We start from the raw sequence: 20,168 nt of genomic DNA, 5'->3' as shown, positions 1-20,168 counted from the left end.
AGTTTTAAGAACAGGGCCGGCCCTACAGCCAGGCTGGGTGGCGCAGGGCACCACGGCGCCGGCTCGCCCGCTGGCCGGCCGGCCTTCCGTGCAGCTGCGCCCACGGCAACCGCACTGTGCCTGCCCGCCCGCCGCACAGCAGCGCCTGTGGCAGCCGCGCTGCGCCCACCCGCCCACCGCGCTGGGAAACGGGGCACCACGGCGCCAGGGGCGCTTAAGACGGCCCTGTTTAAGAAGAAATGCAAACATAACATTGTTCATGGAGTGTTCAAAACAGCAGCTGGAAATGCCCCTTGAGTGGTTATTACTCCATCTACTGTTGCAACGCAGCGTGAGAAATGGTGCTCACAGCCACCAGAATTGGGTGCAGAGCATGAGGCAAGGGATGCCTTCCTGGATGGAATCTACCACATTTTTCTGTGTATAAGATGCCCCCTATTTTGGGGGACTCCTAATTAAGAAAACACCCCCTCAGCACCATCCGTGTATAAGACGAGCCCCAATTTTAAACCTAAATTTTTGGTTAAAAAAATATCCTAGTCTTATATACGGAAAAATACGGTATATCCTGAAGAAACCTGCAGACCGCTGCTGAGAAATCACAATGATCAAAACAACAGATGAATCCCTTTCCCATTAAACTGAAATATACAAAAAAACTCCCCCTGACAAAGCCAAAGAAAACACTAGCAAAATATTATTTTTAAAAACCCTGTTTTTTTCTGAAGCTATTCTTAAAAATTCATCCTGATTTGTTGAAGGGCGGGATATAAATATCCAAAGAAATACAATTATTAAAGTTCTGGATTTAGTGACTTTGGAGTAAAGTTCTCTTAACTCTTAAAGTTCTCTTAACATATCCGTCCATGTGGCCTTATATTTGAACTTGGTATTAATATTATTACTGTATTATTGTTGTTGTTGTTGTTGTTGTTGTTGTTGTTGTTGTTGTTGTTATTACCCCGCCCATCTGGCTGGGTTTCCCCTGCCATCCTGTTTTTGGCCTTCAAGGGCACAGTTATCCCATTCAGGACCAGGGAGTCCCCCACACCCACCCGCCCCCTGTCCCCCCAAAAACAGTACTTCTGTCTTGTCAGGATTCAACCTCAATCTGTTAGCCGCCATCAGTGAGATATTAAAAAAAGGTGATGTTTTCTAACATAGGAGCCAGTTGAGTCTCATTTGGCCCAAGTTTCTTTTCATTTGCTTGGTTATTTTATTTTATTTTATTTTGGTAAAATGTAAATTTGTTTTATCTAAAAAATAAATTATTAGTTCATGGGGAAGGCAAATGAAAGCATGATGGTCTGCTTTGGGGACGCAGACCAATTTTTACCTAATCGGTAGTTGTATTGCTGTGTCCCTTATTCTTCTTTGTGAGGTAAGCTCTGTGTATCTTTATATGGTTGTTGCCTACCCACCCCACCCCTGCAAAAAACCCGTCTTCATATGTTCTACTTCTTGTCCTATCGTAGAGCACACACCTTCCATTCAGCATGCAGGTGACTTAACTCCCAATTTTTCCACCAATAATCAGAGCACACATATGTATAAGGCCATCTTGTGGTGAATGGAATGGATTGTGCCTGCTGCTCAACCCTGTGCAGTGCCTCAGGTGGTTTATAAACATGAGCATAACCAGGCCTTTTTTTCAGCCGGAACTTGCCGGAACTCAGTTCTGGCACCTCTCAGGTGGGTGCCATTGAACAAAGGAGTTATCCATTATGAGTTCCGGCACCTCTTTTTCTAGAAAAACAGCACTGGGAGTAATCCTATTGAATTCTGTGGTTTGAAAATAGCTACGACTACACACGGCTCACTCATTTTGCAGAGGAGGTCAAGAAGGAAAGAAACCATATGAAAGCAGACAGCGTCTTGTCCTCCCCCTTCTTTCCCAGCTGTTGTAAGGGTTTTCATGCTTCCTAAAAATCACTCAAATAACTTCAGAGATCCAAACCCAGTCCTTTCAGCAGCTGATGCATTGCAACCCTTTATCATACGCTGTTTCAGGAGCGCCTCATAATTAACGCCAATATTCCAAATTAGTGAGGATCACAAATCATGCTGGAGGTGGAGGTTCGTCCATGGCAGGCACATACTTCCCAGGTCACACCCGACCTACCTTTCAAGTTGGCAGATATGGGCTTAAGCGACACCGCGGGATGCAGTGAACTCCCCAGAACCCCATTAGGAGCATTGCCAGGAGTTTTACCTCATAAATCCTGGCTTTCTCCTGCCCAAACAGCTGCACTGCCCCGGAGTCCAGCAGAACTCAACCATCATGAGTCATGACGTCAGCCGGAAACCTACTTGAATGGGCAGAAACCCATCGTTCTGCCCAGACACTGAGGTCCAGCACCGAGGGCCTTCTGGCGGTTCCCTCGTTGCGAGAAGCCAAGTTGCAGGGAACCAGGCAGAGGGCCTTCTCGGTGGTGGCGCCCGTCCTGTGGAATGCCCTCCCATCAGATGTCAAAGAGAAAAATAGCTACCAGATTTTTAGAAGACATCTGAAGGCAACCCTGTTTAGGGAGGCTTTTAATGTTTAATAGATTATTTTATTTCTTTTTTTCTGTTGGAAGCTGCCCAGAGTGGCTGGGGAAACCCAACCAGATGGACGGGGTATAAATATATTATTATTATTATTATTATTATTATTATTATTATTATTATTATTATTATTAAAAACATTTGAATTGGCATCAATTGGTTTATGGGGTGCCCTTTTCAAAGTATTTAGATGTTCCCAAATCCTTTCAGTCAGAGTACACTTCCTGAACGTTGAAGTCTAATGGAATGGTAATTGACTTTGTAGATTATCCAAGTGGTCTTGAAAGTGTGACCCAATCTCTCCATGGAAGGGTTATTTTTTATACTGTGTTTTTTAATTAAAAAAAGTTACAAGAAGCTTTGAATTAATAGAAAATGCTTTTATTTTCATCCCAGATCCACAACAGCAGTCCAGAGAATTATGAACTTCACTGAGCATAAGGCTCGATGGGACAATACTATAATATAAGGGAGAGCTTTACGATCTAATCTTGCTGCTGCAATGCATTGAAATGCTTAGGGTGATACCTATCCCTTGGACAACACAGTTTTCCAGTGAATGTAAATCAGTGTGGCAGCAAGATATTTAGGATGACAAAAATTTACATCAAGGCACTGCCTTAAAGACATCGGTCTCTAAGTCACGACCCACTTAAGTCACAAGGCCCAAGTTAGAGCATATGGCTTCTGAATTATCCCCTTAATATTCATGGAAAATTTTAATGAGGCAGGTAAAAAGCTGAATTAAGCCTGGCACAGTGAATTCATTACTGATTAGCCTTCTGGATCAAGTATCCTCAAAAGATTCCTTGAGTCAAAGAATCAATGATTCAGGCCTCTGCATCTATAACTTAAGACATACAAAACAGATGTTTCTACCTGGTGACACTTTTGTCCTCCCAGTCAAAGAAAGGAAATAATCCAGGAATCACCCTAGTAAACAAACAGTAGGAAAAGAGAAATCTTACAAATATTTTATTGACCATTGATTTTATATCCTGCCCTTCCCCCCCCCCCCAACAAGCCCAGAGCGGCAAACAGATACACAATGTAGGAACAGGGAGGGGGAGCATTCTAAAGCATTGTTAAGCAATTACAATTAAAAGCCTCTAGTTACAGTTAAAAACATTCTTCCATCCTGTGGGTCTGGGGGCTGCCAGGAGCAGCATTCTTCAGCCACCAAATGCCTGGGTGAACAGGAATGTTTTCGGATTCCTCCTGAAAGTTAATAATGGGTAGAGACCGGCACACCTCACTAATACTGGGTTAGTCTGAGAAATAACAGTTTATGAGAAATTACCATCAAAATAATGGATAGAGAGCATCACCTTCTGGTTTGTGCTGCCTGGTTTTATGTGCATGCTTTGTGTCACCGGGCGTCAGGTGAGATCACACCCTGGGAGAAAAAGGTTGCCCTCAGGAAGGACCATAGGTCAGTGACTGAGTAGTACATGCTTTGTATGTAAAGGGGACCCAGAGAGCTGCTGCCCATCAGAGTAGACAAGACTGGGATAGATGGATAAATAGTCTGAGCAGACATGAGGCAATTTCCTATACACCTAAATCCTGGGACACCTTCCTTTATGCTTTAGATTAGGACAGGCATAGGCAAACTCCGGTCCTCGAGGTGTTTTGGGACTACAACTCCCATCATCCCTAGCTAACAGGACCAGTGGTCAGGGATGATGGGACTGATGGACTGATGTGTGAATCCTGAACCATCTCTAGCACCCTCCCAAAATATACCAAATTTTCCCCTTCACCACTGTCACTGATCTGCCAAGCTCAGTTTTCTAGGTGACCTCATAGTTGGTTCATACTGACTTTAGGCCTCTTCTGACCAGTGAAGGAAAGAAACTAGCAGGATTATCTAGCAACATCACACATGATTCCCCGCCCCTCCAAATGATCCTGCTGTTTTCTATGATAGGCCTCAAGCCACTGAACAGACCAAGCGGTTGCAGGAGAATCTGTTCGGGTAGTAGAGAGAAAGCAGGAAATCTCTAATTCTTGGAACTGCTGGTGACAACTGTGGGTTAGATCTGGACCACATGTTCCTGTTGTTAGCTTAGATGAGTCACGAGAGCCAGAATAAAGATAGGCTTGACCATTTATATAATAAAAATAATGGGAATTTCATTATTATTATTATTCTGTAGATTTTAGACTTTGGCTTAGCCCGGCAAACGGATGACGAAATGACAGGTTATGTCGCAACACGGTGGTACAGAGCCCCAGAAATCATGTTGAATTGGATGCACTATAATCAAACAGGTAAGATGGGGGCGGAGGCGGGAATGCTCTTTGTGTTTTGCTATGAAATATATTCCTTAGGGGCTTGAATGGGAAGACCTTTGTCATGTAGATTCTCCCCACCCCCCAAGCCCCTTCTGATTGGTTGTTTTGTGTTTTGGCAGTTGACATTTGGTCAGTTGGATGCATCATGGCAGAGCTGCTAAAAGGGAAGGCCCTTTTCCCTGGAAACGACTGTATCCTTCCCCTTACAAGTGCAAATATACTCTGGGTCTCGCACTGCTGGTGCAATAAAATTGTACAATAAACATATTGCTGATCATTAAAGTGACTGTTCCCCCCCCCCCACACACACACACAGCTGGATGTGATAATGGTTATAAAGAGTAACAAACATTGTGTCCTTAAGCCACAGTAGGCTGCCTAAAATCTTTGCTTTTCTACGCTTCATTTAAATAATGACCCAAATACAAAAACAGTTTGAAAAACATGGTGGTTGCTGGGCTGGAGAACAGAGATGCTGAAAAGATTTATAGCTCCCTTGGAAAACACAGGGTATCGGCCCAGAATGGCTGGGGAAAATAATACAATTTTTTAAATATATAAATTATTATCCCTCTCTAATTTAGCAGCACCCCGGACTATCTGAAGACGATCTGTCCTTTTCATGTTTTGGAGCATATTGAAAGCAATCCGTTTGGGGACTTCAACACTGGTACCAACCAACATGGGTGGGGTGATGCATCCCATGTGCCAAGTTCGCTTTTGAATGCAGATTCCGTAGGCTTACATTCTGTGTCCATCGTTGTTTAATGACTCATGTTATAAGCAACACTTCCAGCAAGGTAACCATAGGAACTGGGCAGGCAGGTACCTTTATAAGGAGATGGATTTGCAAACAACAAGACCCTGGGGAAACCTTCCCCACTGTAGTTATTAATGGCACTGTTAGAGAAAGAGTGATAAAAGAGATGATGGCTTTAGTCCCAAAGACCATGGGTGGATAAGGGCTCTCCTTATTCATTTGTGAAGAGGAAAGGAACAGTATGTACTCACTGTAAACAAGGGCTTTGCCTTTCAAAGCCGACACTAGGAACTCTGCACACTCCTAGTGCTTGGACTACTGTCATAATAAACCACGCTCTGTAGGCTTAGAAGTGTGAAGGCTTTCAACTTTGGCAGAATGGAAAGTTGGGTATTCCTTTTATCTTCTGCTAACACACACACACACACACACACACTCGTACCTTGGAAGTCGAACAGAATCTGTTCCAGAAGTCCGGTCGACTTACAAAATATTCAAAAACCAAATCATGGCTTCTGATTGGCTGCAGGAAGCTCCTGCAGCCAATCAGAAGTTGCGGAAGCCCCGTTAGACGTTCTAGTTCCAAAAGAACGTTTGCAAACCAGAACAGCTTTTGGGAGCCAAAACGTCTGTGTTCCAGGGCGTTTGGGAGCCAAGGTACAACTGTATAGGTAGGCTGTGATATATGTTGATATATATCAATCACAGCCTACCCATATAATGACAAGCTTTATTTGGTATTTGGTGATGGATCACACACATAACAACCAAATCTGAGATTTCCACTAAACTCTTTTATCATTTCCTAAACAGACCAATGGATCATTCAGTTAATATAGCCAAGGACTTAAATACATGTATAACTCTGTTTCAGTTTCCATTTTCTGGTGAAGAATAAGACTGCACTGTGTCTGCAAAGAGCTTTATGGCATAAGGAAAGTCTACTCTAAACTTCCACCATTGTATAATGGAGTAGATTAAGCAGAGGTTGGACACGGGTTTGGCAATTTATGTAAGCAAGCGGGTCATCTGCTATTTCCCCATGTTTCCTGTAGCTTTCTTAAATTTGTACAGATATTGACCAGCTGAAACGAATAATGGAAGTGGTTGGTACACCCAGTTCTGAACTTCTCAAGAAAATCTCATCAGAGCATGTAAGTGCAATATTTCACCAGGAATAATCATTGAGATCTATTTGCTGTCTCATGTTGGTTTCCTGAGTTGTTCAGGAACAAAACAACTTGTTTTGTTTGCAATTTACAAAGCCTTTTTAAGCAGTTAATGGTAATCATGTGTGAGCAGTGAATTTTAGAATGTTAAAATATGCTAGGTGTTTTTAATACAATCCTATTGCGGGTTTGTGAAGAAAAGGAGATCCACAGCATTTGGTTAGTAGGCAACGTAATCTAAGCAACCTGTGAAAGACAAGTACGTAGGGAAGCCACTTTCAGTGATGTGCCATAATTTATTATAGTTTATGCAAAAAGACATGCTTGCTACAGGGAGAGCAGTGTTCGCCATGGCAAACACATAATATGGATGCCATTTTCTAAGCATGGTTAGAATGTATACATGGTTGCAAATTCCAGGGGGATACCTAGATTAGGGGCAAAAAAAACAGGGAGAAAAGCATATTTTTAAGAACTAAATATATTATCATGGCATAAGATTTTGTGGACTTGAACCCATGACATTGCATTCAGTAGGCAGATTACATACAGTGTAAACCATTGACAAATGCAGTCGCCGGAGATAATACTTTCTTGCTATGCTGTGTTAATTTAACACCTGTCGTGGGAAAGAAGCACACAGTCCTGATGAAGTCCGATTTGAGTAAGACTGAATTTGCTGATAAATTCTAGTTCATAAATGTTATGCCATAGTCTCCTTTTGAAGCCTTTTATGGTGAAGTATGGTGATTTTGAGGTTAGCATGTCCCAGGAGACTGAAACATTGGCAACATTCAGAAATGAAATCAGCCCTGAGTGCTCACTGGAAGGACAGATCCTGAAGCTGAGGCTCCAATACTTTGGCCACCTCATGAGAAGAGAAGACTCCCTGGAAAAGACCCTGGTGTTGGGAAAGATTGAGGGCACTAGGAGAAGGGGAAGACAGAGGACGAGATGGTTGGACAGTGTTCTCGAAGCTACGAACATGAGTTTGACCAAACTGTGGGAGGCAGTGGAAGACAGGAGTGCCTGGTGTGCTCTGGTCCATGGGGTCACGAAGAGTTGGACACGACTAAACGACTAAACAACAACAACAACAAATTGATGCCAAAGTTGTGTCCATTTATTCTCTTGCATAGAAATTGATATGAAGCTGAAAGGTGTAGCGTATATAATGTTGGAGAATGTATGAGTAATGAATCCCTAGTGGTATGGTTGATGTTTTGGGGTCCTACAGGTAGTTTTGTAGAAGTAGATTGTCGGGAAAGTGTGGCTTGCTGCAGGCATGGCCCTGGTTTGTATCAATGCTGGGTGGTCCATTGTTGGTTGTGAGTCTCTAAAGGACAACAGACCTATCAGACAAGATAGCTCTAAGAAAAAAGTATCATTGTCCACAATTAGCTGTAGATTATTTTAGTAGTTTATGTCACAACTGTAGAAGACACTGGTTTGCATGTCACACTAAGCCTAACCATGGTTTAGTTAGTGCAACCACATGCAGGCTCCCACAAGAGATCATGGTCGCAGTGTCACAGGCATTTTTGCTGTTGACACCATGGATTGAACTAAACTATGGCCGAAACCAGGACTCATCATTTAGTGCGTTCCGGTTGTAACCCAGATTTGACTTAATGTGACTTGCAAACCAAGCCACTAAGTAATAGTTTACCACTGTCTCTGTTCTATGTGTTTTTAGTGGGAATCATGGGGAACTTTTGCTATTTAATATACTGTGTTTTGACACAGAACATGGGGGGGGGGAGTTGAATTCACGCTCCTTCCCCCACTACTGCTCCCTGGGTGATTGCTCAAATGATACTTTTGGATGATTCTCATCCCACTCCATGCATCTACATAGATGAACTTATTTAATACACAGCAACTGGAAATGGCATCTTTAAAATATTCAGCAGAATTACAAGACGCCACACGAGAACAGTCTTAAGTCAAATATGTCTCTGTATTTAGCTAAAGACTTGCCAGTAGCATTTTTGGAATAAATGCCTGTTTTGCAAATTACACACCTAAATGCCATTAAACATATTGGGTGAGATTAAATGGATAATGGATAATTGAAAGATTATAATAGTAGTGAGATTAAAGGGGGCAGTTGAGGGATTAATTATCTACCCATTTTGTGAACAAATAATGATGGCAAGCAATGAACAGGTATGGCTGTTAATAAGATGCCGTGATAGTGGCTTTGTTATAAAAAGCATAAAAAACATTAAGGAGAGAAATTAAAACTTGCAGGTACTTAGAAAAATGCCCAAGCCAATAACATGAGAGCATTGTTGTCTGCTTGCATGTTTTTAACTCAAATGTGCCACATTAATTCCTGACGAAGAACTACCCATCTTCAGGTTGAATCCTGACAAGACAGAAGTACTATTTTGGGGGACAGGGGGCGGGCGGGTGTGGGAGACTCCCTGGTCCTGAATGGGGTAACTGTGCCCCTGAACGACCAGGTGTACAGCCTGGGAGTCATTTTGGACGCACAGCTGTCCATGGAGGCACAGGTCAATTCTGTGTCCAGGGCAGCTGTCTATCTGCTCCATCTGGTACACAGGCTGAGACCCTACCTGCCTGCAGACTGTCTCGCCATAGTGGTGCATGCTCTGGTTATCTTCCACTTGGACTACTGCAATGCGCTCTACGTGGGGCTACCCTTGAAGGTGACTCGGAAACTACAACTAATCCAGAATGCGGCAGCTAGACTGGTGACTGGGAGCGGCCACCGAGACCAGATAACACCGGTCTTGAAAGATCTACATTGGCTCCCAGTAAGTTTCCGAGCACAATTCAAAGTGTTGGTGCTGACCTTTAAAGCCCTAAACTACCTCGGCCCAGTACAGTGGTACCTCTGGTTACGAACTTAATTCGTTCCGGAGGTCTGTTCTTAACCTGAAACTGTTCTTCTTAACTAGAGGTGTGCTTTCGCTAATGGGGCCTCTTGCTGCCGCTGCGACACTATTTCTGTTCTCATCCTGGGGCAAAGTTCTCAACTCAAGGTAACTCTTCCAGGTTAGCAGAATTTGTAACCTGAAGCGTTTGTAACCTGAGGAGTTTGTAACTCGGGGTACCATTGTATACTTGAAGGAGCGTCTCCACCCCCCATCGTTCTGGCCGGACACTGAGGTCCAGCTCTGAGGGCCTTCTGGCAGTTCCCTCACTGCAAGAAGTGAGGTTACAGGGAACCAGGCCGAGGGCCTTCACAGTAGTGGTGAACGCCCTCCCATCATATGTCCAAGAAATAAACAGCTATCTTAGAGGACATCTGAAAGCAGCCCTGTTTAGAGAAGTTTTTAATATTTTATCTTTTATCGTGTTTTTAATGTTCTGTTGGGAGTTGCCCAGAGTGGCTGGGGTATAAATAATAAATTATTATTATTATTATGGCCATGCCTCCCTACAATGATCTGAAGTTCAGGACCAAAGCAATTTGAAGATTGTATTTTACACCTTTATATATTTGCTTTGGTGCAAATATATTTGGAACAAGAAGCGCTTCTCTGGGTGTATATAGTATAAGATAAAGATTACATCACATATCCTACCATACATCACTTGGTAGGAGGATGCAGACAACCAAACTGCGACCCTCCAGATGTTTTGGCCTGTAACTCCCATGATCTCTAGCTAGCAGGACCAGTGGTCAGGGATGATGGGAATTGTGGTCCAAAACATCTGGAGGGCCGAAGTTTGGGGATGCCTGACCAAGATGGTTATGTTTGGTCATCTATATCAGTGGTCCTCAACCTTGGGCCTCCAGATGTTTTGAGACTACAATTCCCATCATCCCTGACCACTGGTCCTGCTAGCTAGAGATCATGGGAGTTGTAGGCAAAAAACATCTGGAGGCCCAAGGTTGAGGACCACTGATATAGATGACCAAACATAACCATCTTGGTCAGGCATCCCCAAACTTCGGCCCTCCAGATGTGATGGCCTCTTCCTAGCTCAGTCAGTAGAGCATGAGACTCTTAATCTCAGAGTTGTGGGTCCAAACCCATTGGGCAAAAGATTCCTGAATTGCAGAGGGTTGCCCGTTATGGTCCCTTCCAACTCTACAATTCTGTGATTCTAGGACCTATTCGTCCCATCAAAAATGTCTCTTTCCCATCTCACCTTGCCCTCGATAGGGAATTACAAAAGTTATTACTTTACATTTTCTGTTTCTCTGTTGTACTCAAAGCTGCTCTTGGTTGCTTGGCTTCTTTCCCCTATCATAGCAGTCTCTGACCATTTCCTGAGATGTTCCTGGTGATGTCCCCAGATTGCCAGTTATAAGTGTTCTAGGTTCTGAAGAAGAAGGGTGCTTGTGGAGACTTGCAAGCAAGTTAGACAAACTCTTGCTGCATAGTAAATCCTAAAATCCTATTAAAATGCATACCCGCTTTTCAAATGCAGCTAACAAATGTAGTTGTTTGCTTTTAATGAAAAGCTTCAGGAGGCTGTAATTTTCAGCACGTGAGTGTGGCATGGGTGTGGGAACGTCAAGCATGTCTGACCTGGATGATTTTTCATATGGAAAACGGAAGTGAGCAGGAAAACATGGAACAGACAAGAATGAATATAATTGGTCAAAAAACGCAGTTTAGGTTTTAATGTGTGCATGAGCAAGAATGTCGCTTCTGCCCTTTTTATTGCTGTGACAGTACATTTTGACATTTCTGATGCCTGTTAAAGGGATGATGACTGCGTGATTCATATGGTTGCCACTGGGAATAGAGGATATGACACCTCATTGCTGATCGCTGCTTTTCTAGTTCACCTCTATAGACCTGTGAAGATTCTGCGGTCATGTATTTAATAAGGTGTTTCTTTATATATTCCTTGAGGGCCATTCAGGGCAGTCCCTCAGGTACACTGCTCAGTCCAGACTTCAACTCAGAATACCTGCCGTCTTCACCTGCTGTCTTATAGAGAGCATTAGGACTATCCCTTTATATTTTTACTCAAGTCTATTTACATTAGGTATGCGGGGTCAGGTATGTTTACTTTGGAAACCACCCAGGCCAGAACACAGACAGAACTTCAGAATATATGTGAGAACGCAGACGTATATGTAATTAAGGTAACATTCAGAACAAGTAGTCACTATAGGCAGAGTCCTAATTTCCTAACTCACTAGCTTAAGTTTCATAACAGGGCTCTGGTGCTTCTACAATATACTTTCATTATCTCTCTCATTTCATTCTCCCCCACACCCAGGCTTCTCCCACCTACACTTCCACACTATCATTTCTCAGCAACACTCTACCAGTTACCCCCGGATGTCAACCATACTTCCACTTAATTCTTCTGTCACAGGGTTATATCAGGGTTTCGATAGCATCTGATTTGCATCCATGTTTAGCAGAGGTGAGATGGATGAAGAGAGCTAAACAAAAAAGTGGTTTGCCTCTCGTCTTCGAGTTGCAATTTTGTTAACTCTCTATCTTATAGATAGATATCTATAAGAGAAGAAGAAGAAGAGTTTGGATTTGATATCCCGCTTTATCACTACCCGAAGGAGTCTCAAAGCGGCTAACATTCTCCTTTCCCTTCCTCCCCCACAACAAACACTCTGTGAGGTGAGTGGGGCTGAGAGACTTCAGGGAAGTGTGACTAGCCCAAGGTCACCCAGCAGCTGCATGTGGAGGAGCGGAGACGCAAACCCGGTTCCCCAGATTAGGAGTCTACCGCTCTTAACCACTACACCACACTGGCTCTCACTGGCTCTATAAACCTTGCAAATAATTGGGGATGGCTGGTTATGTTTAAATGCCGTTGTTTTTTATGCCTAGGCACCAAAGGAGTTCTGTGTGTTGATTTTCCAAGGGTGTGAACATATATATATATTACCAAAAACCTGAATACATGCATCCACCTTCCTTTATTCCAGGCCAGAAAGTACATAGAATCTCTACCACACATGCCTCAACAGGATCTGAAAGCAGTATTTCGTGGAGCCAACCCATTAGGTATGAACTTGGAGGTTTTAGTATTTATTTACTCTGCTTATTTTGCACAGGTACAGACCACTCAGGTAGAAAATGTATGGTGTTGTCAATTTTTCAAATGTCTTCAGTCTCGTATAAGGGTCTCTCTTAACTAGCCATCGTGTCTCTCCTAAGCCATGCTCTGTCCTGCATCCTTCTTGAGAGCTTTTGCCTGGCTAAAATGTGAATGTGATAATACCTTTTGCTTACCAGAATGGAGAGATGTAGGTATGTAGAAACTCCCGAGTTTTGCATGGCTGAAACATAGCCTGCTGTACAAAGGTAATATTTGCCTCCATTGATCTGTCCCCTTTTGCCTCTGGCCTCACCTGCCTCTGGAAGGTTCTCCATGAAGGACCTTGGACCCTATCCCTAAACTAATACTAGGACTAGCAACAGAAGTTCTGCACAAGGCACTGAATAATTCTTTTTTAAAAGGAATTTTCCGTTCAATACCTGCCCTTTTAACACAACGTCACAGCCCTTCTTAACTGCATGTAACTACCTAAACATGCATTTTCGGGAACTGCAAGATAGCTAGCAAGCAACTACTATGTGGCTCCTGGTTATATGACACTATCCTTCTGCTTGTTACCAGAATGGCAGTAGCATATATGATCAGTCTGTGGTTCAGTATTTGTTGTTATTGGTTTGCCTGAAGCCCTTGTAGAGTGGACTGGGTTAGCAAGTCTCTCCTCCCTCCTTCTCTAGCCCCTCTCTTTTTCAGCATACACCAGCACAAAAGCCCTGGATGGTGAATGTGTGTGCACTTACTATAGTAGTAAGTTGTGCTATATATCCCACCCCCTCCTCAAGGACCCCCACCCACTTGCCCAACACCCTTCCTTGCCTTTACAGCACAGGCACCGATCAGCAGCTGCGAAGGGAGTGGAATTGATCAGTGCGGGACTTAAATGCAGCCTTGGTTTGAGGATCAGATTGTCTATTGCATTAGCTGTTCCTGCTTTTCAACCGAAAACGTTGCCCAAGGTCACTCATGGATATCTTAATTCAAAGTCTTAAGGTCTCCCCGTTTACCCCTAGCACATAGCAATCTGGTTCAAGGCTCTCCCAAACCTTGTAACATTCAGATTTGCTAAGCTAATGGCAACCAGATGTCACAAGCCGCCTGAAACACAGCAGCAGATTTGCCACTAGGCAGCACTTAATATTGGCTGTGATCATGCTGGTTATTAATTAGTGATTAATAAGCTGTGATCGTGTTGGTAGTTAAAGGATGTTTTATACGTTTTGTATGTAGAAACCTAACTCAGCTAAGCATCAATTATCTAGCATGCCTGTGTAAATATATCATTATTTTCTTTCTTTAAAATATACACAAAGAGGGATCTGTTGATTTAATTTCCATCATGGTTCATCTGTAATTTCATGCTTTACTGTTTGCATTCTGTGCCTGGGAACTGATTCCCAGATACAAAATGCATTGTACAAAGTGGTACCAAATAAACATGTTTATATAATGCTATATTTTCCTTGGGTTCATTTTTTTAAAATAAATATTTTGCAACCTTGAGATTAGGTTATGGAAGGCATTCAGCATTTTACTCTGAAGCTCAAGATATTTCAGTTTTCCTGATGGTGGTATGTAAAGCGAATTTTGGATTTTCTTTTCTTTTAATCCTAGCTGTAGATCTTCTTGAGAAAATGCTCATACTGGACAGCGATAAAAGAATAACGGCATCAGAAGCACTTGCGCACCCTTACTTTGTACAATACCATGACCCTGATGATGAACCTGAGGCAGAACTGTATGACGAATCAATAGAGAATAAAGAACGGATTATAGATGAATGGAAAGGTAAAGAAGTCTCTCGTTCTGCAGTTGACATGCAGAGCAACCCCCACCCCCAATTTTAGAAGACCAAAGAAAAGAGGGTTTTTAGACAATTTTTACAGAACTCTTTGATTCCATTTTTAGGATTGCATGCGAAAATGAAATCTCTTTGCTCAAAAACTCGTTTTGCTCAATTATCAGTGACTTGGGGGATTTCTATTTTTTTGTTTATTTTGGTTAAGCTTTCTTTTGAAATCTAAAGAAGGAAAGCCATTTGTTCAGAACTTGCAAACATTCGATAGGAACTGGCCCACGGTATGTACATTGTGAACTATGGGACCTGTAGCTTCTTGCTAGAATTACTTCAGATGTTTGCTTTAACCTCAGCACCTTAAGATATATAGTCTCATTTCTGCTCAAGGCTGAAGTGACACAGAATATCCCTTGCTAGCAAAACATGTTGCCTGTGACATTTTTTAAACAGAGTAAGGCTTTCACTGGAAACTTGAAGTTTTAAATAATGCCACGGGCAACATTTTTTTTGCTAGCAAGGGATATTGTTTCAGGTTTAAGCAGTGAATGAAGACGGGCACCTGAAAATTGCATAAACGCGTAACTCGCTTTGTGCAAAATATCCTATGGCTTGGAGCCTATGTTAACAGCATTCAGAAGCCTCTCTGAAGGGTTGAAAGAACCCCTCAGCAATGTGGGATGGAGAGTTGGAAAATGCAGGGCAGGATTCTTTGTCTGAAATTTGACATGAGCCCTAATGCAACATTCAAGTTCACAGAAGGTTCCTGTTCCACATTTGTTCCTTTCTGATGAGCCTTCCACACCCTATCTCCAGAGAGCATTTTCAGAAGACTCAGGGGATTTCCACCTTACGTTCGGGTTCTAACCTGTATTCTTTTATTCTCTTGTGTGCTCAACACATAGGGCATCATCTTCATCTGCCCCAGTGTTTCCCAAACTTGGGTCTCCAGCTGCTTGCTTTTGGACTACAATTCCCATAATCCTTGACTACTGGTCTTGCTAGCTAGGGATGATGGGAGTTGTAATCCAAAAACAGCTGATGACCCAAGGTTGGGAAACACTGATACATACACATTCCAATTTTATTTTTCCTCTTTTGACTGCTGAGTCAAGAGACAATTCCACCTGCACTCTAGTTAGGTGCAGGGATCTGAATGTCGGCTTGCTGCTTGTTACAGGTCTATTCAGACATTTTCTTCTTACTAGGTGGAGTTTAAACACTTGCACCCTTTCATTTAGCAGCCAGAACTTATGCATGTTTATTTGGAAGTGAATCCCACTGAGTTCAATACTGCTTGCTCCCAAGTAAGTGTGCATAACAAATCTCTCAGTGTACCCTGTGGCCCAATTAAAAGAATTTTAGTCAATGTGCACGTGTGTGCTATGGAAATACTTTACCTAAGAAAGTTTTGTGGCGTATTTTCCACAACTTGATGGTGATAGTGGTCCTTATCTACTAATCTGGGATAAGATAGACTGCCCAGTTGTATAGCTAGGGAGTCTACATTCTGCTAGACCCTACAAAATAACCCCATTCCTAAAACCTTGTAACAAATGGTAATTCACTGGGTGGGGGTGGGGGGTGGGGGGTGGGGGGAATGTGTATTCACACAGTGAGAAAGAAGTTCTTTGTTCCACACTAATTTTCCCTGACTGCCTATCAACATTTATTTCTGTAAAATGAAGTAACCTCCCTTTCTTTAAATAATAGACAACCCTTGGTTTAAAGAGGCAGAGGGCACAGTTGTATTTTTTCCCTACCACTTGAAATGTTGAAACAAGCTGATTTTATTATTATTCGCATGCACTTCACCCAAAGGCGGGTATTATATAAGGAATGTTTCAGTGAAATGCCTTCTAGCAAAACTCGCAAAGAAAAGCAGAAGTGAAATCCTTACGTACACTGGGCTTTCGATTTTTAAAAGATGTGTTGTTTTCCTGGAGATTGTTGCTGTGATGTGGCCAACCATCATTAATCATAACACATTTTGATTCCATCTCTCTTAAGTTTCGATTTTAAAAATGTCTGTGTTTTATTTTCACAAAAGCTTTCGCTCCATGTTTTACTGTTTTCCACCATAAACCATCTTAAAGTTGTAGAAGCAATGTTTTGAAATTAAAAGGGTTTCAAAATATGTTAGTATTAGTTCTCATCAGCATCCAGATGCTGAGATTTTCCCCTAGAGCTGCCTTATCCGGTTCTTTCAGAAGAGCTGGGTGGGCTTTTAATTTAATGTGTACGTACAGTAATGTCACTAACGTAAGATCTGCTGATATTAACACCTAAGTGGATGAGGGGGGAAGGAGACGGTTGCTCAGTTTTGCGGGGTGGGGCTACATTATTTAGGACTTTAAACACTACTGCAAGTACCTAGATTTTGACCCAGAAACCAGTTGTTGTTCTCTTAATACTACATCTCATCTCCATCACTTCCACCATGTCTGAGTTATGGGAGAGACCAGTTTTCTATGCTCGGCTGTTCTATTTTAATTTAAGCAGTGTCAGCCTGTGTGCAAGCAGAACGTTAAAGTTTTACATCCATGAGATCATTCAAACCAAATAGCCAGACAGGTAGGTACTTTCATTCAAATTTAAGGAAAGTTTCTATAGTTGTTATGTCCATAGGCAGGCATGTCAATGTGGGGAAATTGTGTTATTTTGTATCCTGGGCAAACTAGTCAAATGACGCTGTGTGTTCCTGATATGGACTGTGCATTCCGATTTTTGATTTTAAAAAGCGAGACTTCAGTTCATTAGGAGTTGGGATCCTTACACAGGTGGGAAAATGTATTTAAACGGTCTTCGGCAAGACATGCAGAAATCTGTCTACCGGAGCTGATTGTTTCTCCTGCAGAGTTGGGTCATTCATCCTCAGTGCTAGAGAAAAAATGTGTTTTTAGATATTTTATAGCCATGATTTGTTACAGTACAGTAGTCAGCACAGCCTATCCTTCAGTATATAGTTATTGGCACAGCAAATCCGAGATTCAGGTTCTTGGTATATTAAAAATGTGTGTGTGTGTGTGTGTGTGTGTGTGTGTGTAGAAAGCGAACAACCACAGACACTTCCTTGAATATGTGTGTTCCTTCTGCCTTCAACGCCCTGATGCATATCTAAATTACTAATATTTCATATTCACGTTGCTCTTCTTTTCTCTCTCTCTCATTCAAGAACTTACATATGAAGAAGTGGTCAGCTTCAAACCACCCGATTTAAAGATGGATAGCCTTGAAATTGAACAATAAATCCAGAACCTTATCTTTTCTTGCCATGCTGTACTATGAAGACTATTAAACGGATTGCATTGCAATTTAATTTCATATACCACAATCATAGATTTTACTATCCAAAGATCTTGGAAAAGCTATGGGAAAGCAGATAAATAGCACTGAAGGAAAATGTATCCGGGGTGTGTTTTGCCTTGTACTACGAATGTAATAATTACAGGACATTCAGAACTGCTTCATTATGACAAATGATGCACTGAGGGTTTTTTTAAAAAAAACAACAACAACTGTGTCTTCTCTGCATGTCTCATTCTATTGGTTGTGATGCCAAAAATGGTGATTTTAATATTATTTTGAGGTTGTACAGTTAAAGCATGAATGTATGTTGAAACAAAAATAGAAGCCCATACAAGCAATTTATTATTTTTAAGAGTTACCTTAATTCTATGTTGTGTTATGTTTATTATTTTTTAATTTATAGATAGTGCCTTTAGGAGAAGGGGCCACTGTAGTAAGTTAGTCATAATAGATACCTGTAGTGGTTTTCATGACCATGCTAAGAGTTTCTGGAGTGATTGACCAACAGTTGGAAGTCAGTGAGTCAGATCATTGTTTTGTCATTAGAGTTTGCCGTCATTTTTCCTATAGTTGTAGAAAACTGCAGAGCACAGTTTTACTAGTGATCTAGCCCTAAAATGGTCCACTGTGTCAAGTTCTAATGAGTGGAATTTATCGCACACATTTGAGTTCTTTGAAGATCTAGCTCCCCACTAGAGCACTTTCTCTGTAATTTTGGAGTGCCTGTTCCCCCCTCCCTTGTCAATAAACTGTTTTAAAGACAAAACATGTTTCCTGTGCTTTAAAAAAATATATGACAGCAATTAATTTTATTCTGCGTAAAATTGTATGTGCTGTGCATGAGAACGTCTTTGGATTAAAAATAAAATAAAATCTGTAACATACTATAGAACAGGCGGCCCCAAACTGCGGCCCTCCAGATGTTTTGGCCTACAACTCCCATGATCCCTAGCTAACAGGACCAGTGGTCAGGGATGATGGGGATTGTAGTCCAAAACATCTGGAGGGCCGAAGTCTGGGGATGCCTGCTATGGAATGTATAAAGAAGTGGGTGGACAACTCTGGCCTGCGTATGGTAATGTGTATATCATTATGTCCATTAAATACATCTAGTTCAGATCTGAGACTGGCAGGTCTATGCTTGCCTCTAAAAGGCAGACTCATAAATGGGACATTTCCTCTTTCATACTCTCACTTAGGAGCTTCCTCTGGAAAAACCAGCCTTGGAGTTTGAGAGTCTTTGTATGTTTGCACGCGCACACAAGCACATATCTGAGGCTATGTAAGCCGGCCTAACCATTAAGAGTAGTTTCTGAGGCCCTGTTCTCTAGCCCTCCAGCCAAGAGCCATCTTGCTGACACGTTATCAGGGATGAGGCTTTCTCGGTGGTGGCCCCTTCCCCAAGGAGATTAATACACTTGGTCTCATTAGTGGAAGGTTCCAAAATTGGGAGGCAGCGTCTTGAGCATCTCTTGGGATAAACTAATAGATATATACCATAATGGCACAGTCGGTACTTGGAACAGGGAACTATATGGAAACTGTAAAGAAGTTGTCCACACAAGTGAGCCGGTTTGAACCATCCTGTGCAAGAGCAATCTGAATATTGTTGGTATAATACGGGAGTGGTGAACCGGTTCCAGCTTCCATCATCTCAAGTCAGCTATGCCAAGTCAGGATGATGGAAGTTGGGGGTCCAATATTTGCAAGGCTGCAAGTTCACCATCCCTGAAATACTGGAAGCCTTCTAATACAGAAAAACCACTTCCACACCAATATGTAGTGGCAGTTCACGCTTCTAAGTACTTGCCATTTTGAATGTCCTCAAAAAGGGAGTGAATGGCTGTTAAAAGAAGAATTCGGCAAGGTAGAATATTTCAGAATCTCTCAGTGTACCATCTTTGATCCTGGGGTTACTATCATACACAACACCCTAAAAGACTTAACAGGTGTACTGTGGCATAAGCTTTTGTAGACTAGAGCCCAGTTGGTCACACACTCAAAGAGTATGAAAAGGGCCTCCAAGGTCCATCTCGCCCACCCTCCCTGCCAAAGCAGGAAATCCCACTGCTACAATTTCTGTCAAAAGCCAGTTGGAAGCAAGGAGCTCCAAAAACGGGAAGTTATTTTTTTTAAAACAAAAATTGTTTGGCTTCTTCAAGAGTCCAAGCTATATTGGCAGTCTTCCCACATACAGAAGGGAACTGTTTCCCATGTTGATTATGCAACCCTTTTGTATTTTGTGCTCCAACAACTGTTGGTTGTTTGTGTGTCA

The 20,168-nt window shown here is 42.2% G+C and overlaps 1 protein-coding gene across 2 annotated transcripts in view; it reads left to right on the top strand.

The window, feature by feature from the left end:
- MAPK11 (mitogen-activated protein kinase 11) overlaps window positions 1–18,659 on the top strand; it is a 46,491-nt gene extending 27,832 nt beyond the window's left edge. For both annotated transcript variants that reach the window (XM_035127030.2, XM_035127031.2), the window contains exons 7-12: window positions 4,707–4,821; window positions 4,965–5,036; window positions 6,680–6,759; window positions 12,662–12,740; window positions 14,404–14,577; window positions 17,760–18,659. In XM_035127030.2, the coding sequence (XP_034982921.1) occupies window positions 4,707–4,821; window positions 4,965–5,036; window positions 6,680–6,759; window positions 12,662–12,740; window positions 14,404–14,577; window positions 17,760–17,833 (594 nt within the window). In that variant the 3' untranslated portion in view covers window positions 17,834–18,659. The remainder of the gene's footprint in view (window positions 1–4,706; window positions 4,822–4,964; window positions 5,037–6,679; window positions 6,760–12,661; window positions 12,741–14,403; window positions 14,578–17,759) is intronic.
- Window positions 18,660–20,168: the final 1,509 nt, after the last annotated feature.

This window comes from Zootoca vivipara, chromosome 10, assembly GCF_963506605.1.
Source record: "Zootoca vivipara chromosome 10, rZooViv1.1, whole genome shotgun sequence".
NCBI classification, from domain to species: Eukaryota; Metazoa; Chordata; class Lepidosauria; order Squamata; family Lacertidae; genus Zootoca; species Zootoca vivipara.
The sequence above is the reverse complement of the archived record's forward strand: the minus strand, read 5'-3'. Positions and strand labels throughout refer to the sequence as shown.